This window comes from Lingula anatina, chromosome 1 (assembly GCF_051362555.1).
Source record: "Lingula anatina isolate TDL-2025a chromosome 1, LinAna3.0, whole genome shotgun sequence".
NCBI lineage: Eukaryota > Metazoa > Brachiopoda > Lingulata > Lingulida > Lingulidae > Lingula > Lingula anatina.
In genome coordinates this window covers 13,096,986-13,123,630 of record NC_141767.1, presented here as the reverse complement: position 1 = coordinate 13,123,630, position 26,645 = coordinate 13,096,986, and the positions used below count along the sequence as shown (strand labels likewise).

At 35.0% G+C, this 26,645-nt stretch overlaps 2 protein-coding genes across 7 annotated transcripts in view; one reads left to right on the top strand and one right to left on the bottom strand.

The window, feature by feature from the left end:
• The window catches only part of LOC106171158 (uncharacterized), a 34,475-nt gene extending 15,015 nt beyond the window's left edge, over positions 1–19,460 (top strand). For 5 of the 6 annotated variants that reach the window (XM_013551324.2, XM_013551325.2, XM_013551326.2 and 2 more), the window contains exons 2-4: positions 13,118–14,136; positions 17,583–17,759; positions 17,997–19,460. In XM_013551324.2, coding sequence (XP_013406778.2) covers positions 13,218–14,136; positions 17,583–17,759; positions 17,997–18,244 — 1,344 coding nt within the window. In that variant the 5' untranslated portion in view covers positions 13,118–13,217 and the 3' untranslated portion in view covers positions 18,245–19,460. Of the gene's footprint in view, positions 1–12,321; positions 12,453–13,117; positions 14,137–17,582; positions 17,760–17,996 lie in introns of those variants that run through there. The other variant, XM_013551323.2, reaches the window with a different exon arrangement.
• LOC106171136 (3'-5' RNA helicase YTHDC2) overlaps positions 1–26,490 on the bottom strand; it is an 80,136-nt gene extending 53,646 nt beyond the window's left edge. The window contains exons 1-13 of the mRNA XM_086999737.1: positions 26,357–26,490; positions 25,152–25,327; positions 24,708–24,798; positions 24,086–24,273; positions 23,458–23,660; positions 23,142–23,308; positions 22,776–22,878; positions 22,009–22,165; positions 21,773–21,827; positions 21,316–21,502; positions 20,866–21,001; positions 20,374–20,566; positions 19,890–20,071 (exon numbers count right to left, since the gene is read on the bottom strand). Of these exons, the coding sequence (XP_086855863.1) occupies positions 19,890–20,071; positions 20,374–20,566; positions 20,866–21,001; positions 21,316–21,502; positions 21,773–21,827; positions 22,009–22,165; positions 22,776–22,878; positions 23,142–23,308; positions 23,458–23,660; positions 24,086–24,273; positions 24,708–24,798; positions 25,152–25,327; positions 26,357–26,448 (1,930 nt within the window). The 5' untranslated portion in view covers positions 26,449–26,490. The remainder of the gene's footprint in view (positions 1–19,889; positions 20,072–20,373; positions 20,567–20,865; positions 21,002–21,315; positions 21,503–21,772; positions 21,828–22,008; positions 22,166–22,775; positions 22,879–23,141; positions 23,309–23,457; positions 23,661–24,085; positions 24,274–24,707; positions 24,799–25,151; positions 25,328–26,356) is intronic.
• Between the last annotated feature and the right edge of the window lie 155 nt (positions 26,491–26,645).

Genomic DNA, 26,645 nt, shown 5'->3' with positions numbered 1-26,645 from the left:
GTTTTCTTCAACTTTCATGCAATATAACATAATACTTACCAGCAATAAACCATCAATTTTTTTATAAAAAAAAAATAAAAGTATCATGGATATTCAGAAAATGTGATATGGAAAGGTCTCCAAGGACATGGAAGTTCAGAGTCACACTTTCAAAATGCCAAAATGTTAACAAGAGATAACTGTACTGAAATGATTTTCTTTCCATTTTCAACACCTTTTTTACATAAAACAATAATCAATTTACTGTCATTTTTATATGATCAACTAGGAAAATTGTTGACATAGGAAAAATATAAATAGAACAATTTATAATGTCCAATTTGCTCCATTTGGAGATTCTGAACATAGTGAATGATTGAATCTGACAAACTGCAATGATGAGTTCCTTTCCATTTTTGATACTTTATTACACAATGCACTATAATAGGTTTACCATCATTTTTATATAATCAACTAACAATATTGTTAAGAAGCAGAAAATGTTAAAACAACACTTTTACACATCCAATTAGTTCTGTAATGAGACTGTTAACATGCTTAAGAATTAAATCTGAAGAAAAACCACTTATATACAAAAAGGCTAATAACTTCATCAAAACTTAACTGATCAAGCTTATTTTCAAACTTGATCTGTATACTGGTCAGATTGATCACTCCTGTGAGTTGCAAGATAAAAGGCTGATTGGTTTTCCTTAAAATGCGTTATCAGTGTTGCATGTATGCTGAATAAAGGAAAAAAACAGCATTACTTTTGTTAAAATAGTCCAATCATGCCAATTTTCAAACTTGACCTGCGTATTATAAATATTCACCAGTTCTGTAAATTTCAATCCAAAAGGAAAAACATTTTTACACTTATCAAGTTATCGGTGTTACAAAAGTGCTGAAAAAATTGAAAAAAAAAAAAAAAAAACAGGATAACTTCCATAAAAATTGCCCAATCTTGTTGATTTTCAAACTTGACCTGTGTATTATGAATATTCATTAGTTCTGTAAGTTTCAAGCCAAAAGAAAAAACAGTTTTCCACTTATTGTGTTATCAGTGCTGCATATATGCTGAAAAAAGTGAAAAAACAGCATAAATTCCCTAACAATGATCCAATCATGCTGATTTTCGAACTTGACCTGCCTATTATGAATATTCATCAGTTCTGCAAGTTTCAAGCCAAAAGGTTAATTGGTTTTCCACTTATCGTGTTATCGGTGCTGCATATATGCTGAAAAAAGTGAAAAATTAGCATAAATTCCCTAAAAATAACCCAATCATGCCGATTTTCAAACTTGACCTGCGTATTATGAATATTCATCAGTTCTGTAAGTTTCAAGCCAAAAGGTAAAATGGTTTTCCACTTATCATGTTATCGGTGCTGCATATATGCTGAAAAAAGTGAAAAAACAGCATAAATTCCCTAAAAATGACCCAATCATGCTGATTTTCGAACTTGACCTGTGTATTATGAATCTTCATCAGTTCTGTAAGTTTCAAGCCAAAAGGTAAAACGGTTTTCCACTTATTGTGTTATCGGTGCTGCATATATGCTGAAAAAAGTGAAAAAACAGCATAAATTCCCTAAAAGTGACCCGATCATGCTGATTTTCGAACTTGACCTGCGTATTATGAATATTCATCAGTTCTGTAAGTTTCAAGCCAAAAGATAAAATGGTTTTCCATTTATCGTGTTATCGGTGCTGCATATATGCTAAACAAGATAGCACTGTTCTGAAATGGGTTTATTTCCATTTTTAACACTTTTTTAACATAAAACAAAATAAACATTTTACTGCCATTTTTATATGACCAACTAAAAAAATTGATAAGATGGGAAAAGTATCAATAGAACAGTGTTAAATGTCCAATTTCCTCCATTCTGAGATTCTGAACATAGTGGATGATTGAATCTGACAAACTGCAATGATATGAGTTTATTTCCATTTTTGACACTTTATTACACAATACATGATAACAAGTTTACCATGTTTTTTACATAATCAACTAACAATGTTGTAAAGATGCAGGAAATATCAAACAAACACTTTTAGGCATCTTATTAGTTAAATAATGAGACTGTTAACATGCTTAAGAATTGAATCTGAGGAAATGTGAAAAAAACAGTATAACTTCTAAAATAATGGCCCGATTATGCTGATTTTCGAACTCAACCTGCGTTTTAGTAAGATTGACCACTCCTGTGAGTATAATTACAATTGGCCAATCCGTTTTTCTTATATTGTGTTATCAGTGTTGCATTTATATTGAAAATAGTGAAAAAACAGCATAAATTCCCTCAAAATAACCCAATCATGCTGATTTTCGAACTTGACCTGCGTATTATGAATATTCATCAGTTCTGTAGGTTTCAAGTCAAAAGGTAAAATGGTTTTCCACTTATCGTGTTATCGATGCTGCATATATGCTGAAAAAAGTGAAAAAAACAGCATAAATTCCCTAAAAGTGACCCGATCATGCTGATTTTCGAACTTGACCTGCGTATTATGAATATTCATCAGTTCTGTAAGTTTCAAGTCAAAAGGTAAAATAGTTTTCCACTTATCGTGTTATCGGTGCTGCATATATGCTGAAAAAAGTGAAAAAACTGCATAAATTCCCTAAAAGTGACCCGATCATGCTGATTTTCGAACTTGACCTGCGTATTATGAATATTCATCAGTTCTGCAAGTTTCAAGTCAAAAGGTAAAATGGTTTTCCACTTATCGTGTTATCGGTAAAAGTGCACGGCGACGGCGACGGCGACGACAGCGACGACGGCGACGACAGACGCAGATGATGGCTATATGTACAGACACATCTGTGTCTGTACATAAAAAAATCTACATGTACCCCTATCCATACCAAAGAGGTTTTTCAATAAATCACGTTAGCAGGATCTTTATAAAGTTCTTAAGCCTAGATAACATTTGAAATGCAATGCCCGTAAGGCATCTGAGCGAAGGTAGACGGTGGCCATGCAAAATTGCATGGAATCATACTGATTTAAGGCCATCTAATGTAGACATACTCGGCATAGCCCATAGCTCCTTACGATTTCATAAAATCATATCGAAAATTTCATCGCACGGCGCCGTGTTAATGTAATTTAGGCTTTAGCACTTTCACAACCATAAAATGGACCAGCTACCCCCTATGCCACCCCACCTCCAATGTCATTTTTTAGCCTACAGCCCTGAATTTTATTTTGAAAAATGAAAAAAAAAATTATAAACATGTCTTGTGCCTTTTATACAACAACCTTCATTACTCAATTTAGCAATACATGATCCATGTATAACTTTCAGAGGGCTACAACAATGTTGACACATCACATGAGCAAGAAAGAATTATCACAACAACAGTAACAATATACCTCCCGTGAAAATATACCTTTGACAAAATTTGTAAGACACTTTGACCATGTTAAGGCAACACCTGTCCAATGAGCTCAAACTTCTTTTGATCCAAAATGAACTATTTTGAATAATGTTTATTCAACAATCAAGTAAAATTGACTTTCTTTTGTTAGCAACCTGGCAATACTTGAGACAGTGTTTTGAAAGGCAGGAATTAATTATTTCTCCTTGTTACACGATTTTAATATAAATATATGAAATGAGATGGAAAAGTCGAAACAAGCAGTGGACCCTACAAGGTGAATAGTCCCCACAGTGTAAAGACAATATATGCTCCTGGCACAGTCTTACAAGTATAATATGCCCTTTTAATTTTCAATTCCTTCTCCACTTAAAAAAAAAGAACTTAATAAAAGATACCTTGGTTAACTAAATTATGAATGGACAATGATAAGGGGTACATGCTATGCAGGAATACCAAAAAAAAAGTGAATAAGGAGTCATAAGAAAAGAGGATAAAAGGTCAGAATATGTACATCAAGGATATTCTTATTTAAACTAGAGCATTGGATGTGAAAATTCAAAAACAACATATAATTAGTCACAGCAATCAATCAATATTTCTTCTCCTAACATTAAATTTTAGCTGTCAGTTAAATCCACTATGTATTTTTTATGCTATGTGATAAACACTGAGTATTCTGGCAGCCAAATATACCTGTCGCAGACTCATGACAGTGATGGTGTGGAGATGTACAGGTACAGACTCTCATTTCCTGGTGAGGATTTAAGGAGTTAATTATCTGTTCATAGATTTGATTTGGTCCTATGGTTTCCAAGAGGAAGGGCCCTAGCGAAAGAAGATCTGTAATCTCACAAGGACGAGAAAGGGTTTAGTTTTCTTCTCAATATACTGGTATATGTTCAAAGATGATTAATCATTAGACTTTGCAGCCATTAAGATTTAAATTAAGCTTATTCTTCAATGTTATTTATATTCTGTTCAGTCAATAGGTGGTTACTGCTTATACAGCTATATCATTTCATTTTCATTTCTTCACAAAGAGATGAGGAAAGCTCTTTTCTACAAATAACCAATTTTACTGAAGACTAAACTGCTGTTTTAGACAGGGTTAAAGGGGTCTAAATACTTGAAATTTTATCATAGGTGAGCCTTCTTTAACAAAAAAGTTCAAATTACCTCATAAAACAGCTTGTGATCACATTTAAAGTTGAACAGTACATTATTGTACACCTAAACCATATATATCTTTGTAGAATTTAGATCAATTAAAAAATTTCTCATAATTTCACCTTAATATACTTTATCTCCAGACATCAATTTTGCTTTTGAAAAAAAAAACTATCAATTGTATCTTTAGGTTGAGATAAAATAATCTTGATATCAGTAAGGATACCGATTTCAAAAATATCCATTACATGATGAATGAAAAAACTTTTTGATTGGCATGCACTGCACATGCGAGACGAGACTTTCTTTAGAATCATCTGGCGTTAACTGTTATGTGACTGTAAGTTAAGGTTCAAATTGTTTCATAGCAGGTAATCTGAACTTTCTTTGTTGACATACAATGTCCTGTGATTCAATTATAATGTAATAAAATGACGGCCAGACAAAAGCTACCAGCAGCTATAATTCCAGTCATCGCTATGTAGCTACAGGGGCTGACATCATGAGAACTGCAGTGGATTGCCACAACAGAGCATCCTGACTACAAAATATAAGCTACTGTGTAACTGCATGACACATGGGTGGATTCAAAGATATTTTCTGACAGTCTTCCAAATTATCTTTGTTGATCTATCCTCCATTTTTGACCGTCTTCTGACAGGAAAAAAAATAGATACCAGTCAATGTAAACTTGAAAGTCTGACCGTCTTCTGGAAGACCTAGAAGACCGCCTCAATCTGCCCCTGTGACATGTGTATCAACGAAGGCACCCCCCTGCCCCCCTTTTTCATAATAGCAACCATCCCTCAACATAGTCACACTGGATTTACGCACTCATTTTTTTCCTCAGTTTGATTTGCTACTCTTGGATGGATTATCCACTTTCTCAAAATCTTTCAACACTGCACCTGAATCTGAGATCTTTATAGCCCCTTTTACACTTGTTTAGGTTATCTGGATAAGCAGTGAATTGGGGAAGCAATTACGAGATTTATATTTTTGGAAATTTTGCTAACAGAGTGGTGGATTGGTTCCAGATAACCATGGTGATCATAATCAAGACCCATCAAAATGACTGATTTCACCCTCTGTCCCATACCTGTGAACATCCAAATTTCACTGACGCTCTTGGATTTCTTGTTTTAAGCTCCTATTTCAAAATGTAATTAGACATTACCATTATTTAAAAAATTATGTAAATCTTTGAATTATATATCATTGTCACAGTGATAACTTCAAAAAGTGATCAGTAAAATTTTTAAAATATTTAGCAATTTTAATTAAACACTGGTACAACAATCAAATAAACAGATCTTACTATCATATTCAGTGACATCTTTTATGAACAATATATATATATATCTTCTCCATCCTGAGTTGTATGAGATTCTTTAGCAAATATATATAATAGGTTGACAATATATAGGTTATAATATATTTGGCCAGTTATTTTTGTGTATTTATGCCAAATGGGATTTTACAATTTTACTTTACAGGCAATCAAAATGATTTTTTTTTGTATTGTATTGTATAGCAGTGTATTCATTTGAACAGACACAGTCACGCAGGTACATAGAACATGGGCAGTGGTAACTTATAAAACATTGTTTAACTTTTGTAGAGGAGTTAAATCAGTTCTCTGATACATGTTTACAAATGTACACAGGTCGTTTTTCATTTTGAATTGGGTTCCCTACATATGTTCTTTAGGTAAAAAATACTGTAAGGCTGATCAATCAAAAACTTCATCTTCCCTATCAATATCTGGACATCCAACAGCTATGTTCTTTTCTACTGGTAACATGATATCTTTATTGATGATAACAATCATTTACAACTAGTGGCTCCTGCAGTTCCTTGTTTTTGAAATCTACAACACCCTATTCAGTATTTTATTTGGCATTTTCATCTTATATATCAAGTTATATTACAGATTATTGAAAGGCTATACAGGTATCTCTTATACAAAGGAATGTGCGTGCGTGCGTGGGGGGGGGGGGGGGGGGGGAGGGGGGGAGCTAACAAACTAACAGTAAATGGCTAACCTTCCAAAGGTGTTCAATCAGTTGTGAAATTTTCGTAGACCAAGATCCTTAAATCAACTTCACGCAGTCTATTTTACCAGTGAGGCAGTCATAACCACGCCCATGGAAATATCTCTATGAACTCCCTTTAAGGCCAGGCCACAGTTCTTAACAAGCCCATATAAACCCTCTGTAAATATAAATAAAAATAAAGCAATAAAGTAACGAACTGATAATTGCCGTTGAGTCATGAAGCGAATGACAAATGCTCTCATCTATAGTCTAGTCTGCCAATGATACAGTTGTAGTTTGTAAGGAAGGCGTTACCAATTGCAAGCAGTGGATCGAGTGGCAAGATGATTACTTAACTGGAGACGAAATATAGGTATCAAAAGAAAATATCTATTACTACAACAAAAACACACTAAAACCCCAGACTTAAGAGGTATTTAGATACAACAAAAACCAGGACCCAGAATAACTACAAGTGGAGGTGCCAAGTCCTTGCAAAAGGATAAAACGACTTGTCTGTCTGTTGACATCAGAGCAGTTTTTATTACTGTAAAATAGAAATTCACACCAAAATGCCAGACATCCAACCTGGATATAACAAAAGAATGTGCTGGAAATAAAATTATATGTGACCTTAGCGAAATTTTTCAAAATTTCAAAAAGGTTGCAAAACAGATGAAATCCTTCTCCATCTTATTATTTCCATCTGCTGAGAAGTCAAACTTTTGGTCAAAGATTCAAAAGAACCTGAGAACCTGAGAACATTGGTAGTAACAAAATCTCATAAATCATCCTTGTGGCAGTAAATACAAAAATAGGTGCTGATTGGTTTCCACCAAAACATGATTAATCTCTGATGAACAGTGAATAGATTCATTAAAAAAACTCACGGCTGTTCTAGTGTTCCAGTGTTTGTCTTGCTACGGCCATGTCTGGAGGTGTATTTTTCCCCATCTCACAGCTTGCTGTAATACGAGGCTTCCATTTAACAACATCAGCAAAACATCTTAACCTCAAGGTGTGGTCAATTCAAACTGCTTAAAAGTAATTTGATATTAATTTTTCTTCTTAGTGTCCAGTATGAGCCATAATAAAATGAGCCCTTACCAGCATATTTTAATTAAAATGATAACCCCAGGTTTAGTTTTACCAGGCACGACTCCCTTGCTCATGAAATTCCACCAACAGTATATAAGTGACTGACTGATACAATAAGACATGTATACATAATCTACTTTTCATGTCAATAGAGTTGAACCTCATACACTGAATCCCTGGAGGATAAGACTAATCTGTCAGGTAAATCACAGGTAGATTTTATAGTTTATTAATTTTCACAAAACTGAGTCATTTTGAAATACGGTTACTGCCACTAAGTGTACACACAAATGTAAAAATAAACATTATATTCATTTTGAATATTGTAAATAATATAAAACCAAGTACAAAATAAGGAAATCTTAACATACTGATAATAATTAGTAATCTCAGCTAGTAGGAATAATAAAACAACAAAAACCTTTTTGCATATAACTGGTTACAGGCTAGGGGGGGTTCGGGGGTTCGAAAGGACCGCCCCTTGTGGTGGGAAAAGGCCCACTCTGGGTAAAATTTGATCTAGGTTCATAAAGTTTTTATGGAAAAAAGGTCCACTTTTTCAGAAAAAGATCCCCCCTTTTGAAGTTGCTGGCTACGGGCCTAGGTTATTTAGTCTAGTAATCCAATGGGAGTATTGTAAGTTGGGTTTCAAGGAAATTTTATGCATGGCGTAGCAGGTTCACTTCAGGTTATATACCCTGAAATATATTACTTAATTTTTTTTTTTTTTTTTTTTTGGGGGGGGGGGGGGGGAGAACCAGATTTGCTTACAAACAAATGAGGACAAAGGATAAGATTTTCTTTTTTCTGGTAAAGGCTTCCTTGAATTATCATGTTTTAATCTTGTTAGGTACTTTTTTCCCTTTGTACAGCGCAGTTTACAAAGACAAAGCAAGTAATATAAATTATCAATGATACACAAAACAAAGATGGCCACATCCACAAGGTAGTATTGATACCATGGCATACGTGTTCCAGGATAATGCAGCTCAATCCAGGAGGTGAACAGTTGTTGTGAAGTCATAGGCTGATTACGATAAATGCCAGATAACTTCTTTGTGATCATCGTAATATAAATACTGTTCTCAATCACATCCTTGATATTATTTATCAGTTCAGTATAAGTGAAATCTAAAATATTCATAATTTTGCTATTCCCTTGTTATGAGCTCTGCTGCCATTGAAAACTTGATCTACAAAAAGAGGGAACCCAAGTATTGGAATGCCATGGTAAAGAGCTTCATGTGACCCTCCATTGCCACAGTGGCTTAGGAACAGCTTTGTATTATATTTATGTTTATATATTGGGACGAGCCAAGACATTATTCTATGGAATCCATGGTAAAAGTTCCACAAGTAAAGGAACCTGATCAGGCTTGGTGCTGGTAACTCTCCAGATGACTCCACACTTATCTTGTGCAAAAGCTTCCAGCATCTTGTCAGTGATGTGGGTAGGAAAATCGGTAGCCCATGACCCAAAGGTGACAATGACACCTTCTTCATGACTATCCATGAAAGACTGCAGTTCTCTGTTCAGAGGCTTTCCAGGTCTGGTATTCACTCCCCCAGCAAGAATGACATTAGGCACTGTTATGGGGGGGATAGTTCAGGATATTGTTTCCCTGTCACGGCAAATAATTCAGACAGAGCCATTTACTCACTTGAACTTGTAATTGCTTTTCCTAGTAAATATGCAGTGTAGTATTTGTTAGGAATTTTAGCAAGCAATTTTAAACATCAGTAGATTTGTTGTACGTTGTAGGAATGTCATCTCATCTGAGAATGGGCTGAGTGGATGTGGTATCACTGAAGGAAGAAGCAGTATCCCAGATATTGGTATAGGAAAAAAGGATGTAGTGATATAGCACAGACTCTGTTTGTAAGGAAGCAGATATGCTGTTGGGAAGAACGAACCACAGTTGTGCAAAATGACCATGTCCACTCTCAGATCTTCAATTCTTTTGTGAAATTTTGTATCCCTCAACATGGCTTCTATAAACTCTGTAAAAACAATTTCTCTTGTCTTTTCTACATATTTTGCCTGTTTGCGCGGGATCATTTTCTCAATGGGGTCATTGAAACAGGCCAGCAATCTATTTTTTGTGTCTCTGGTTTTTCAAACTTCATGGCATCTGCAGACCGAGTTTTGAAAGCCAGTATTTGTACCTTGCTGTCCACCACAACCTCCAGCGGTTTAACAGCAACATGCTCACCAGTAACCAGATAAACTTCTTGTCCCCTATCAGCTAGGCTCAGGAGAAGTGATTGAGTTTCTATCAACTGTCCCTTCAGTGGAAAAGTTATTCTCAAAATCTTTGCACTCTCTGCACATTGGTAGCAAGATAAAAAGTCTGAATCCCTTCCTTCTATCTAGTTGTATTTTATCTTTTGCACCATAGTTATCAGTGATATAATAATATTAGGTAACTGACTGCTGGAACACAAAATAAATTAGGTCAGACTTACTGGTTATGATATGTGAGGGCGTCACTGACCTCCCTCTAGCTCACAGCAATCAGTTCAGCAATACTCCATACACTGATATGGCTCATCTATTTTTTTATACTGACAAAATTGAAAGCACTTATATATCATTATTCTTTCATCTGTTTCTATTCCTCTTTATACTTTTTAACATTTTCTTTTCTCTTCTTTTTTTGTCTAGATATTGGGATTCTCTTTTCAAAGATTTAATAGATAAAAAATAAAGAGACATATGATACAGCTTAGAGATATGACCACACCAGAATAAGACAGAACAGACACTTAAAATTCAGTAAGTTTTTTGTTCACTGGAAATCATTATAAACTATAAGACATCGGTTTAATTCAGCTTTGTTAACTTCTTTTCTGATGGCTGATTGATCTCCTGAGCTGCTAAATTTGGTGCCCAATGAAAATTGTCAGAGCAAAAAAAAAAAAAATAATAATAATAATAATAAACATAATTATGTATAGGGTGTATTCTTCATTCAGTAACCCAGCCAATCAGAAAAAAAACATTGATTAGTCAGAAATGACGAATACATTAAAAATTGTGCTAGTAAAAAGAAACTGTAAGCATGATAAGACAAAGGCCTGTGATACAGGACAGTCAACAACATGACAGAATATATAACTTATGCATGCAAGAATGCACGTAAGTTACGCCCAGGATTTAAAGGAAATACTTCTCTTGTGACAGACATTGGGAAAGATATGGATAAGTGCTCATGTTTGGTGATTATTTCAAAGTAATGGCACAATCTCTTCTTGCCTTTCACAAGTTTGTGTAATTGGAGTTGACTCTGAGTGAGAAAATAATGGGCTTAATTGAACATTCCTTTTTGCCCACTTGCTCCAAGTTCAAGATCCTTTGATTAATGCTTTACTTTTAATAGTTTATAGCTCGCTCTACAACTTCATATGTGACCTTGAATCTAAAAACCAAATAACTGCATAAAACATTTTTTCATGAATTGAGCCTTTTTCAATGTCCTGTTTATACCTACAAAGAATTGCAATAAAAACATTTACCTTTTTAAACAACCTTTGGCAGCAAGTTTCAAATCAAAATGTTCTTCAAATCCTTTTCTCCACTATAACAAGTAATTTAACCATGAGGCCATCAGTTCTTAAGAAAAAAAAGAGAGAGAGAGAGAGAGAGAGAGAGAGAGAGAGAGAGAGAGGAAAAAAAGAAACCAAAATTCATTAAATAATTAATCAACCAGCCAAAGTCATTTGCAGATCAGTTTAGCTTTACTTCACTTTCAGATTTACATAATGAACTGTTTATGTATCTCAGAGTCACCGTAAGTATTGTGGATTGTATGTCACCAAAAGAAAACTTCAACAACATGGAGGTTATCTCAGAGACAGATCCCAGCAGCAGTCCCAGCTTGTAAATACACAGGATGTCAACTTGCATTGTGTGTTCAGGCTACAACCTGTGACACTGACAGTGAAATCATACAGAAATTATTGTGACCTTCACTTCTGGTTGCACTTAAATCACCGGACTTTAAACAAAACATGCTTCCTCTTTTGTTTCATTTCACGAACACCAGTAGGGTCAATAAGGGCAAAGAACTGACCATTTTCAAATCCAAATGCAATATATGTTTGAAAATGTTTAAGACAGAACAAAAATACTTTTCTTGTCAGCATATACATTCTCAATACTGTTCTGATGATCAACAAAATGACCTGTTTTTTAACACTATTGAGAAAAACATCACAAGGAAAGGATGGTTTGGATTCATTTTATAGCTGTCTTTTTTTATTCTATGACTTTTTTTCCAGTTCTTCAGTGTTATCCATTTCCCAAAATAAGAATACTTAATGTGTTGTCCTAAATGGGGGGACCAGAAAGGTGACACTCAGACCATTAGCATTGTACCTGAGTAAGAGAGCCAACTTAACACCAGACATTCAGTTGTGGAGAAAGGGCATCCACCATGAGGAAACCCAGGCATTAAAAAGGTTTAAACCAAAAACAAATCAAGCACATCACGGGTTAAACACCAGACTACACACACTTTGCCCGCCTTCAGTTATTATGGCATTATCTTACATGATTTCAACATAAATCGTATTCATTGCCCAATCACAATCTGATACTTACTTGCCCCTACTCTTGCTCTCGGCATTAAGCGGTGTCACTGGGTTAAAGACAATTGGTTCATACCTACCTCAGTTATACTGGCATCCAATCCAGTGGTGCACAGTTTCCTTATAAATATGTGTTATCTTCCGCTGCTATGTGACAGACACGTACTGCAGTTACACAAAGGCAACACCATGTAAGTTCGTCTCAACCGGCATGCATGTGCTGTGTTGGAATAGGCGTTAGTGCAAATGGTAGCGCAAATGGGAGATTTTTGCTGATGAAGGCAGCTTGGCTGTTTCTTAACTTTACTAGTTGCTTGCTTAAGCCAAGGTACTGTTGCTGTTAGAGCAATGTATTGTTAAGTCATACATCAGTATTGTTAGGGAATGCATCATTTATTTACAGAAAGCAACATGTAATATGCTGAAATTGTTAAGCGTTTATGTCTGTAGATTCTTTTTTTTTTTTTGTGCTGAGTGTTTGCTTTTTTAATAGTTTTATTTATGTTTTTTTTTTTTAATTTATGAGGTTTCCCTAGAATTAAGTTGACAGCAGATACAAATTCCTAAGTGTTTCCCTTCACTTTTACATGAACTGGTATATTATATCTTTTCATTTTATTACAAAGATGGCATGATGAATAGCAGTTATCAGTATTGTGCCATCAAATTTGCAGCACTGTGATCACAGCATCTTTAAAAACATGAAGAATATTCAATTTATGCAACTTTCATAAAAAAGAAATCTATATGAAAAACTTAAGTTATTTTTCTTCTTTAAATTCACAAAATCAAAAGTCCTTTGAATAAGTTAATCGTTTCTATCATATTCTAATTATATTTACTTTACATATTTCAGCTGCTGAGGCCACAGATGATGAGCTAGGCCAGATTCACCCGAGGAGGTTAAACATTGGACTATAGTTCAAAAGTGACACATTCATTTCATCCAGAAAACAATGGCAATTCCGAACAGGAGGCGTTTCAACATCTGTCTGCTACTCTTCATATGCCTACACCTTTCTTCAGCCAGGCATGGCAACAGTAAGAGTCACACAAAACATGAAAACAAAGCAAATTCAAGGTTTCTATCCCACACACAAAAAGACCAAGGCAGCAGTGACTCGCAACAGTCATATCTAGACTTGCAGAAGATAAATCTAGAAGAAGAGCCCCTCAAGCTCAAACAGTTTAATTTCTTTGAAACTGATGGAAATGCAGAGATCGCAGGGGAACCTAAAAATGCCATTGACACTATAAATAATTACAAAGACAGGCAGTGCCTGATTGTCGAGGAGGTCCAGAGCTCTGTGATACAGCTCTTACACACAAGTTATCAATACGGTAAATCAATTCACACCCTGGAAGAGCTGCTAAAAAAGTTACAGAGGGAGCTGCACAGAGTGAAAAAATTCCAACAGAATATCCAGAAACTAAAACAGCAGCGGCAGAATGATGTTGGTGACACCACCTATGCCGAGGCCCAAGTGGCCTCCAGCGTCCAAACCGGCCGCGTGTCTACCAAACCCATGGATTCCCCTCAACCTGCTGACATGGAGAAGAAAATGTTGGAAAAACTGGAAGAGAAAGCATTAAACATCACTGACGAGCTCCACGAGTACACCAACACCAAGTACCACAGCCTCTCCAAGAAGGTGCACCATCTTGAAAAGCGTGTGGAGAAGGACATGAAGGAGTTGGCACAAAAGGACCAGGAGGTGAAGACACTGATGAGGAAGCTGCACGATAAGGAGCAGATGCTAGTGGCGCAGGAGGACACTACCAAGGCGCTGCAGGCAAGGATGCAGTGGGTGGAGGATGCTGTGTTCAGGATGATCAGCAAGCCACAGGAACTGCAGCCAGTGGAACCCAAGAAAGGTGCGGTATCAGTATTACCATTCTTAATAACACATCTTTTATAATATCAGACTTAAAGGCGACACTTTTTGTCCCAAACTTCTAGCTCTCTCTCATGACCACTAGCATCCTATAAATGTGTAGGGGGAATGACCGAATCTTTTGTTTTAATGCTTTCAGAAAGCCATTTAATACTACCACAGTTATTAAAAATCAGGTTTCCACTTTAAACATTTTATTTAGATGTCCTCTATATCATAACTACAATGGTCTACAAACTGCTAGTCACTGCTGTAATAAACTCCACAGACACAGTAGTCAGTAAACCATGTATAAGAGCTTCGTACATGAGCAAAGAATCTCTGGGTAGGCTTCCTTGTGCCTCTGTTTTAATGTGAGTCACATGAAATGTCACAATCAACAATACTATGTGTTGACATGGAGTCATAGGACACCCTGCACAAAAATCAAAATGGACATGGATCACCGCAATTTGTGTAACAGCCCATATTACTGTGTAAGCACAGAACATAAAAACATCAAAAATACCATACTACCTGTCCACGCAACAATGGGAAATCTCTCAGCAAACAATTTCAGCAAAAAACATCACATTACAATGTACAAATGGTGCCTTATTTTGATAATGCAGAAATATATTTTATTCATTTATTTTAATAGTCTGTGTTTTCAAAACATTCCTTTTTTTAAAGGAGGGAGGAGATTTCCGGCTGTCGGCAATAATTATGACACTTCCCATAGGAATGACAACTTCTTACTGCCACTTACCATCACTTTCACTCTCTCATGACCACTAGCCATAACAAGGAAATACAAAGTACTGCTCTTGTGTACTTAAGAAGTTCCACGAAGCATACAAACCATTTAGAACTTTTCATAGCAAGTTCGATACTCTGGTGATCAAATTGCTATGAAAATAATTTACTTTAAGTTTTTAACGTTTTATTGCGAAAAAGTCTTTGTGGCTGGCCTCTATGCTTAAAATTTGACATCAATCTAAAGTGGAAATGTTTCAAATATTTCAAAATCACTCAGCTTATCTCAAACAAAAGTGCATTTCAATACTCCTATAACTTAGTTAACAAACATTCATTTTCAATGCTCCACCTTTAGAACACATTTTAAAAAACAACACAAGCTTATCCAATTTGTGTGGTAGCACTCACAATTCCATAACAGCAAGTTCGAGTAGTTGAAGTAGTTTTGTAGAGGAGATTGTGAGCCACAGTGCCAGGACCACGTGTGAACACCCAGTAATGAGTGAGAGTTAAGTGTGCACACTTATGTTAACTGGTGGGAGTTGTTTGATGTCTGATACCAGGCAATTGAAGGGTTTATTGATAGCCAAGTGCAAATTCTACTCTTTATTTCGCTTAACAACAAGTACATGACCACATGCACAGGCAAAGTCAAACTCAAGGCAGACAGTTGCTTTTAGAATGTCACCATACCAGATGACATTTGCACTTACTCAATCTCTGGTCAAAGAGCTAAGTGACCACCCATACGTCTATCTGAACTGTACTGGTCATAAGCAAATCAAGCTAAAATACTCATTTTCTTCCTTATACTACATTGATAATTAAGTCCCTTGATTTTGTTCTTCTTTCTTTCTCTTTAATATCGATTTTTTTTCTTTTTCTCATCATAATACCGAAAATATGCTTCCACTTCAGCTATGTTAATTGCAAAATGTTTCCACTCTCTTAAAAGTGATGCCCACATTGTAGCAGACAATGTACTATAACAAATATATAAAAAATTACTTGGGATTATTCAATTACAAATTCCTTCAAGTAAAAAAGCTATAGCAACATCCAAATATCTCCATAGCTTTGGAGTAACTTAAAAGGTTCAGGTCCCCAAACTGTTCACATCTGGTAGATCTAAAAAATGTAATCAATCACAATTTCTTCACTCAGTCAGTCTGCCAGTTAACAAATATAGAAAAAGGACACATTTACTATCCAAAATAAATTGTGATGTTGCATGACCAATGATAAATGCTACGTAAGGTCAGAGACAAGGTTCAGGTAGCCTAGGTATGGTATGCCAGATGAAAGGATTTCGGGCACCTTGGTGTGCATATGTTACAGGTTTTAACTCCATCATGAAAATATGACAACATTTCACATCAAACTAAATACCACTCTTGGCATGCAGTTAACATCCCTTTCAGCAATATCATGAAACTGAGGTCTTAGTAAGTTTTGGTTAGACTGGTTCTCTGTCTACCCAAACAGCTGCCTGGCTATTTATTTTCATCTATTTCTTAAAGTTCTATAGGATTCAAGAGTAAATGTGTTCTTTCTTTTTTTTTTCTTTTCACTGTTATATTTATACAGGAAACAGGATGTGAACCTAAATATCATCTTTTTTGTAATTTTCAATTTAGCTCCTAGCAATGCTCCAGACATAACAGCACCTGTGTGACACCTGTACAATGCAGAGGACACTTCACACACGTTTAATACACAGTCTGCATGCTAACTCTACTCCTACAAAGACAAAACACTTGTAACAACACATGTAACCTTACAGCAGTACAATGAATGTTTGTGTATGACCGCGACGTGATTTCCTACACGTATGCGTGCACGGTGTAGCAATCTCTTTAATATCTAACTACTGCACGACACGTCACATTTTGTCTTCGCGTGAGCTGCTGTGTACCTTTGTACTTGCAGATTCAATTCCATCCACTGTTGTGATCACGTCATTTATCTTTTGTTCAAAATTATAAATCTTTTCTCCATTTCATTGTTCTCTGCACAGCAGTAGACATATTAATTAAAATCAAAGAGCATTCAGAATCATAAAGTTCAAGTGACAATTCTGTCAAGACTCAATCAGATTCTGTATTTCTTAGTTCTGACATTTAAGCACTTCCCATGTTAACTTCAACAAACAGAATTCAAGGACCACACACCTCAAACATACCGATGTTATTTCACTGTCAAATCAGTTCACTACCCTCTAAACAATGACAACCACCTGCAAGTTTTCTCAATCGATAAAAAGATCTTACTGAATTTATGTTACAATATGACCAAACATCACATCAGTATTTCTTTTCACCTAAAAAACTTTCTTTAGTATTCTTTATCAATGTCACTTGACTCCCTCACATTCGTGCTAAATAAAAGCTTGGTTTAGACTACAGCAATATAAAATTATAATTCTACAAAATGAAGGCAGATTTCTATCTTTTCACATTTCCTGTCACACGAGAAAAGACAAAATCTGATTTTTTTTTCAAATGACTAATAATCCTCCTCTAAAATCAATGAATCATCCCCTTGATAGAATCTAATAATGGGTCTTGTTGCAGATTTTCAAAAAAGTACTCCTTTGATTTACAAGAATAAAACAGCAAAGAATATTAGTAAACTTCAAGTCACGATGACCAATTGTTTTAAATACAATATTCTCATTATATCTCCCAGAGTGTCCAGATGGGTTTTTCCGCTATGCCCTGTCCTGCTACAAGTTTGTGAACATGACAGCCAACTGGCCTAATGCAGAGGCCCACTGCCAGGGGCTGCACCCCAAGTCCCACCTGGTGGGCGTGGAGACCAAGGAGGAAAACGAGTTTATTTTGTCATATAGGAAATACAATCAAGGTATGAATGCCATTTAACTTGTTTTAAACAAAGTTTAATGGCATTAACAAAAACAGTATTTTCATGCCTGAAGGAAATGGTATAACTACACAATTTTGTATCTGCACATTTCCAAAAGATAATATTTTAAGTATTACCCTTGTGATACCTAAATATAAGCACCTCTCTTTCATTTTACCTGTGCACTTAATAGTTCTTCTCAATCACTGCACAATTCTATATTGTTTTCATTCTCAGCCAAGTGGACAAGCCCATGGTTCTGGACAGGAGGCACAGACAAGGAGAAGGAGGGAGACTGGAGGTGGATTGGAACAGGTCAGAAACTAACCTACACCTACTGGACCCCGCATGAGCCCAATGACCACACTGGACGCCAGAACTGCCTCTACTACACAGCCTCAGGGAACCAGACCTGGGATGACTGGAACTGTGAAAACCTTTACATCAACTTTGTGTGTGAGATAGAGTTAGAACAAAACCAATAGGATGGGTACTGAAACCTGTACAATAACTGTGTGTGAACTAGACTTAAAAACCAATGAGATAATGTATGGCAAAAGTCATAGAAAGTATACAATTGACTTTGGGTATGATCATAGTAAGTTGGACCAAATCAAAGAGATCACACTTTGCTTAAGTTGCTCATATTTCTACTCTGTTATGTATGATAGAGATGTAGCATGTTCAATTGATTTATGTCAAAGAGTTTTGGGTCAACTTTTGAAGTTAATGCCAGCTGGAACAATTTCAATTAAGAGAAATGTGATCATGTCACACAATGATTATCGTCTTTGGTTCTTTGTATGATGTCATGTTAAACAATATTTCAGTCTTTTGAAGTTGACATGATGTCATCATCAAAAGCCAGGATTGCCAGGTCAACATGTTAACACCCACTCTATGTATTTTTTTATTATCATTCCCCCTTTGTTCTCATGAGCTATTCTATTGTCAGAGACATGATACAATGTATCCAGACATTTTGGGGATTATAACACTGGCAACCATACAAAGCAACTTCAGCTGCAATCTCTATCCTATATTGAGAGGGAGCTCAAACTAAACAGCAATTGGCAAAACAATGAGATTGTTTCTAGCTGTTTACAAGAATTCATGCCATGCCTGTACATAAAATATTTGTTAGAAATGGAATTCAATTCTTCACTGCAGCGTCATATATATCTCTTTGTTGAAATATTTGAGATGTGTGTATAAATATAGTTGTTGCAAAGATATATTTGAATATTTGTATACAAAAGCTTTAAATTAGATATAAAAAATTATGTATACGCTAGCTTATCATTTTTAAAATCTATCTGTGTGCAGCAGGTTTAGATTCATAATGCTTCATAATATTTTACAAAAGAAATCTTTAGCAAGAAACTTATATATTGATCCAAGTTCTTATTATTTACCTCAGTATTTATAAAACCCATGTCATCATGAGCAGAGCATGCTTTAAATCCATGTTATAAACTTTCAAATACAAATGTTATTATATCATATCATAGAAACAAACTGTTTTAAAAACCAATCCTGATAACATAAAAACCTTTATGGAATAATCATTTAAGAAAATTTCCTTTGATGAAAGGGCCTTTGCCATAGCTTTGATACATAGTCTTCCACTGCATCCTACATTTGAATATACCATGGATTATACTTGTGATATAGTGAACATAATAAAGACAAAAGAAAATATTTTAAAAGCTTAATCTGACCTAATGGTACCATGCATTTCACAACCAAAAACCAAATCATATCTGAATTGTGTCACAACCTGAAAATCACACAAAAAAATTCTCAAATTCATATTTTCATGAAACGGTCCATGTTTTCATAATACCACATGACAATATAACCAATTTAAAAACAATCCAATCTGTCACTAACACATCAAACCAGAAATAAATGCTTTAAAAATACATACATTAACAACACTAAGAATAATAATAATAATAGTAGTTAAAAACAATTTAGCCCAATTCCTCACATTCTTCAAACCATCAATTTTCTCAAATGATTGCAATACATTATGCTCACACTGTCATAAACAACTTCATACAAAATTGACCAATGACCCAGCTTTCACTGCCATCAACCAGACAAAAGTCTCCATGCAGAACTCACCTTCCTCCTGTGAGTCTTGTATCTTATGAAGTAAGGCAAGAATGAGGTCCGTGTCCACCTTGTCATCATCAAAGCTGTGGTGATAAAGGTTCAGCAGCTGTTTATCCTCCTCACTTACTGTCATCTCTGAGTCCTTGAGAAGATCCTCATCATCTCCCTCCTCACCCTCCTCACTGGTTGTCCTGAGTGAGGAATAGGTGTAAGCTTTAGTTCTTAACTAATGAGGAGATCTATTCTCTCAGCTCTAAAATTCCATTTTGGATAAAAATACAAATACAAAGAATGCATATAATGAAAGTAAAGCTGAATAATTAAAAGCCAAATTAATTAAAAATTTAATCAACAAGATTTTGGAGATTTGGGATCAATACAGTAGGTGTTTGTAAGCAACAGAAAATTGAAATGATGAAAAAAAATTTATAAAAAATTATTATGTATCAAATTAATCAAAATATCCCTTAAGTCACACAAAGTCCATGCTCACATGTAGGCTTTCAAAATCTCAATGACATCAGTCCTCTCAAACTTTTCAGCCCAGTTCAGAGCATTCCATCCATTTGAGGCCTTGATTTTAATGTTGGCCCCAAGATTCAGGAGTTGTTCCACAACTGAAGTGAAGCCCCTGGCTGCAGCTATCATCAGTGGGGTGGCACTGGTCTCAGAGTGCATGTAGTCCACTGAGGAAGACAGAATGACAGTGACATACAATGAGGAAACTACTTTGATAAGAATATTTATAAATCTATAAAAATATATCAGAATTTTCAGTATTCCAGTATTTGGATAAAAGGCTGTTTACTTTGTCTTATGATTATAGCAATACCTGCACTTTCATAGCAATTTTACAAAACACCCATATAAATATGCACTTCTGTAAATTATCTAACATGACACATCCAAGTTAAAAATTCACAGTGGTTAAATTTTAACAAAATTTAGCCCTAGTTTACCTGAACACTTGAAGCCAATATCTTACCAGTGACATCCTCACTCATAATGAGATGGAAGATCTGTGTGAAGATGTCCTCTTCTCCTGTCAGCCAGGCCTCAGTTAGCAGTTTGTCCATCTCAGTCACCAGCCATGGTTCTAGTTCTTCTTTCTCTGGACCAAGCTGTTTTATAACATATAAAAGAATTTATTTTTATTTAAATACTACTTCATCAAAATATATTTTTGTTTTAAAAATAGGAAAGGAGACAGAAAATTGAGGCATCCAAAAAGTTTAGTATGGATTAATTACAAAAATTTTCTTTCGAAATGGATCGGATTTTTTATTTGGTATGTTTTGTTTTGAAACTTTTTCATTTGATGCCATTTTTAATTCTAAAGTTTATTGTTTTTACAAGACAGAAACTTCTCTCAGCAACTTGTACCAGGACTGTATGCATGCTACTTGTCTCATATAAGTTACTTCCTCACACTAACCTTGTCTACCTCTATACCATCATCTCTGTCTTCTATCACTCCACTGTCCTCCAGTACAGACTCTTCAGGCTCTGCTCTTTCAGCGCTAGGCTGCTGGTTACACCACTGGTCTAGATGGCGCTGCTGCTCAGCAACTTTTTCTAATTCACTCTTGTACTTGATCATTTTCTTGTTTGTATACCCAGTCCTGGAACAGTGAATTAGCAGAAAAAAGTTGCAAAAATATGTAACATCTTTTTGAAATTATCACAAGAAAGCTTTACCAGCACCTACTTATACAAATACTTCCGGTAAATATATTGTCACTTTCCAATGGGTTCATTTAAAAACTGTTATTCACTTTCTTGAAGATAAACAATTGATCATTAACCCCATAAATGAGATAAAATATTTCCAATTAATTTCCCATGAGTATTAAATGTAACAAATTCATTTTCTAGGTGATATTGTTACATACATCTTGAGAACATCTTCCAGAAAATACTCCTTCACTTCAAATAGCTTTCCAGGTACTGAAATAAAAAAATGTAACAGTTTAGATAGAAATCGAATAACACAGCCCAAATACAATGTTCAAATTCCAAACAATTCCATCTATTGTTTTTTCAACTTTGAATTTTTTTATGTAACTAAGCCCAACACAAAACACTTTTATAATATAAACTCAATGTCCTTCTGACTTAAATTCAGTACCTTCAATTATGGGACATCCACCAAAGTAATTGATAAAGAGCTGTGTATTGAGAGCAGCACTCATCAAAATAACCTTCAAGTTCTTGTACTTGGCCAGCAGATCTCTTAGTGAAATCAACAGGAAGTCACTAAATCTGTCTCGTTCATGAGTTTCATCCTAGAGGTAAACATAATAAATTAATTAGATATATATAACAATTTAGAAAAAAATAACATCCATACACATGCATTTATTTCAATTGCATTTTGAGTACAAAAATCATATCATATTTGATACATATAACAGTTCTCACTTACATAGGAAAATGTTTGAGGGATAAGAACTGTTCATTTTGGCAAAAAAAAAATGGATTTTCCTGGAGTAAACAACAATTTTCCTATGCTTGCCAATGTTGAATGAATCGGTTCCAATCTTCAAAGCGAGTCCCCGTTCTTTTTTTTTTCTAAAATGTTTGGTTTTTTTTAATAATCTCTTAAGAGGTTTTTACAGAGGGTAACCATCTACGGCAGTCATGTGGTCACAAATTTCAGAATAATTGCGAAAACCATGGTTCTGGTGGTAAAAAAGAATGTATTAAATTTCTGACAGTTGTTTACACTGTATTTATTGTGAAATATGGATCTAATACAAGGAGTTGTTATCCCTTTAAGATATTTACAAGTTAAAATGTCTCTGCTGTGGTAAAAATGCAAATATATCCTAGTTTATCACTAATTTGTCAAAATGTAGCATGCTCAGAGAAGCTGTTCAGGCCAGGTACACTTACAACAATAATGTGTGTGACAGCATTCATGGATGCCTCACCACCCATTAGTGTTCTGAGCAACACCCCATTGGTACAGAATGTCAGTAATGTTTTAGGTGAAACCCTGAACATAAAGAAAATCATTATTTGTAAATAACACAAAACAGACACAAATATGATACATTTATCTTAAATTTTAGTTTCTAGACTTACTACATCAACTTGAGTCAGCAATCACAGCAATTATTCAAATGTTTTTCCCAAATTGTCATAAATAACTACATAAAATGAGTCAAAATTTATGCACAAAACAATCACTTAGTCTAATACCATATTGCTTTAAAAAAAAAAGAACAGTAAAGAATAGATACAAATGGCTAGATCTACCTGCTTTCAAGTCTAATTTGATATCCTACAGTCTGTCCAATCTTTTCACCTCTCTCTGTAGATACACGCTCTGCCACAGACAGTGCTGAGATCCTGCGAGGTTGTGTGCAGAACATTCTACAAGGTTTGTTTCTTTGGTGACAGTCATCCAGAATCATCTGGGGAACCTAGACCATAGGAAAATTATACAGAATTTATCTCATACCATATGATAATCAATCTTCTCCCATAAATAAAAAAAAACATTTCTTGTTTTCTTTGAAGTAAAAAAATAAAATTTAAACAGGTAGAGCTACAGTACAGTCCCCAAATCTACCTGTGTTGTTTTTCCAGAGCCTGTCTCTCCTGATATTAACACCACCTGGTGACTATTTATGGCATTAACAATTTGTTCCCTCATCTGATAGACAGGCAGTGTCTCTCTAAATGCATTCAGGTCTGATGTTCCTCTTTTGGGAGGCACTTGAGATACCCCGTTGTTTAATCTTCCAGTGGTTGTCTTGCCCAGTTCTCTCATCCCTAGGGATTGTAAGTAAGCAATATGTTAATAGGTTTTATTTGAACTAAAAATGAAATTATCAGAGATGTGGTAAACATCTGCAGATACCCATTATTGGGAGAAATAGATATGAGGTCAATTTTTATCACAGATTAATAACAAACACAATTTGTCATTGGAAAACTACAGTAGAAGGCTGGATAAGATTTACTCCAAAGATAGACAAATGGATAGACAGTATGTGCAAGGGGGGGGTATGCCATAGGTAAAAAACCTCTCAGTAAGTTCTTAACAAATAAAAACCGTCTACTGTAGGAGATTAAAAGAAGCTTTTAAGAGGTTGATTGCTTAGTGACTTGGCCTTTCATTTAAAGATATCTTAATTCTTCAATCTTACCTGCAATCTAATTCAAAGAAATATGAGGTAAAACAAAGTCTGAGTCACCTTCAGATGAAGTGATCCTCTCAGTTCTGGGCAGCAGTTCATGCCTTTCCTTGCTGGTAAGAGGAAAACGCTGGATAAGATTGTGAATCTGCTGCCTTGAGTTGTGAGTCAGCTGAAATCTGGCAGAGGAATTGGCCGCTTTCTTGTCCTCTTTTTTGAAGACGGTTAAAAATCTATTAGATCCTTTTCTGAAAAATTAAAAAGAATCTTTGATGATAAAATTATCATACTTAAACACAATATGTTATCATTATTTAAAGCTTTACTTTATTTTTAAATAGTCTGTGCCAATGACAAGGTCAATTATATTTCAGACAAAAACATTTATAACTGAATTAAATTATCCATTGTATCAAACTTACTAATTTAATCAACATAAATACAAGATAAACATAAATGCCATATGTAAATTATTTATGTGACTGTAATGGGCTACGGACAGTAATCTGTAGCAAACTGAACAACAAATTCACTTTGTATTATTTAATATGTATAACCCTTATTGCTGATAAATATTTCAAAGTATTGTGTTGGGTGTTTATATTTTTGCTCAGTGTTATATTATTGACAACTTGAAAATACTGAAAACCTCTACTTCCCCGAAATTCATAAATTAAATTACCCTCTACTTTTTGACTTCAGTCCCATGTCATCTGTCAGCCTATGAACATATGCTCTTTCTGTTGCAGTGAAAGAAGAAGGAAATTCCAGTTCTGGAGAAAAAAAAACAAAAGAACAATAGCAATGTATACAGGTTATCTGTTACAATATACAAACGTAATTATACCTTAACCTACATGCATACAAGCATGCAAACCCACACACAATTATGAATGAAAGCAGGGATCAATCCAAGGCCCAGTAAAATATTATTGTTAACTGCCAATTTATGTATGTATGTATGTAATGGCAAACATTAATCAATAATAAATAAGATTAGGTCACATTGCTCATCAGAGAAGAAATGCACTTGCAAAAACAAGTGCTTAATCTGCATCCAATAATGAACTAAAAATTTCAAGTATATCAAATTTTGTGTTTTTGGTCACATTGATGTCTTTATTACCTTTCTGTTCTGGATTTAGTCTGAATTTCTCCAGTGCTATATCCACTGCAATCCTCAGCTCTTCTCCCACACATATTTCCTGGTTTGGTCGAGGACCCCTGGTTGAACTAGAGCTTAGGCTACTGCTCACACTTGCTGGGCGAGAACCTGCACTGCTGGGTCTTTGCAGAATCACCCTGGAAATAATTGTGTTATAGGTTTTCCTATCTCTGTGTTTCAAATGTAAAATTGCATAGTTCACTCAATCCTGTGGTTACTATATTTACTAAGTATACAGTAAACTGGGGATTGTTTCAGTAAACAATGTGTCCACTTGATAATCAGTATTAGCAAATCACACTACTATATACTTATATTTATACAATGATTCCTCCAAATGTAAGATGCTAAATGGTTATCTATATTCTGACAAAATCACTCTGCATCTTTTCTGACTGCATGAGGCCTACAAGTCCATATAACCATATTCTAGCTACCCTGTATATCTGTTCCCATACATACAATTCTCAGTTGTGCCAAAGTAGTCATATGAATCAAACTTTTGACTGGTGAATTCAAGTATCACAAAGTGTCAGTGTCATTTCTGATACTATTGGACTTATGGTTTAGACACATTAAGTTCACTGTTTGAGCAACAGCAATTAACTAGCATCTGGGGATGTGCAATTGTACAGTATGTACACATGCAGGCACAGTTCCAAATCTTGTAATTAAAACTTCCCCAAGGATTGTCTAACCTATATTATTAGAGTATGACCTGTGCATGTGCACTTAATATTGGAATAAACTCAAGCACAAGATTGAATACTAAAAAACAAATAGCAGAGTTCCTTTACCTTTCTATCCAAATGCAAGTCACAAGACTTGTACTTTTTTTAACTATTTTCAAATGCATCAAATACAGTACTTAATTTCCATCTATATGACTGAAAGACTGTGATCTAAAGTCTGACAACCAAAGAAAAAGCAGCCATATTTTAAAGGAAAAGATAAGTTATAAAACAAAAAAGTGTCAAGATGTTCGACTATTAACAATGGTTAATTACCGCAAAAATTCTGTCATTCCCAGTTTGACAGAACTGCGATAGCAGGTCATTTCGGGCATTTGTTTATAATATTTATTTTTGACAACAACGAAAACTTAACAGAAAAATCGCAAACAACATTGTGCATAAGTAGCCCATAAGCTGTATCTGTCAACATACCTATGTGGTGCGGTGCTATTGCTGCTCTGCTCTGTGCAGATTGGCACAGAAGGACTAGATGCATGTGCCATATTATCGTCTCGCGCCGCCATTTTCAATGTTCTGGGAATTTAAAAAACCGTAAGGAGAGTAGCGTCTAAGAATAAAGAAAAGTGTACCTCTATCTTTGTATAAATCAGTGGTAGTCTATCAGTACTGTTTTATGTTGTATAACTTTTATTATCAATTATCAAAAACAAAACAAATATGTTCTGTTGTAGCACAAATATGTTACATCATTATCTTGACA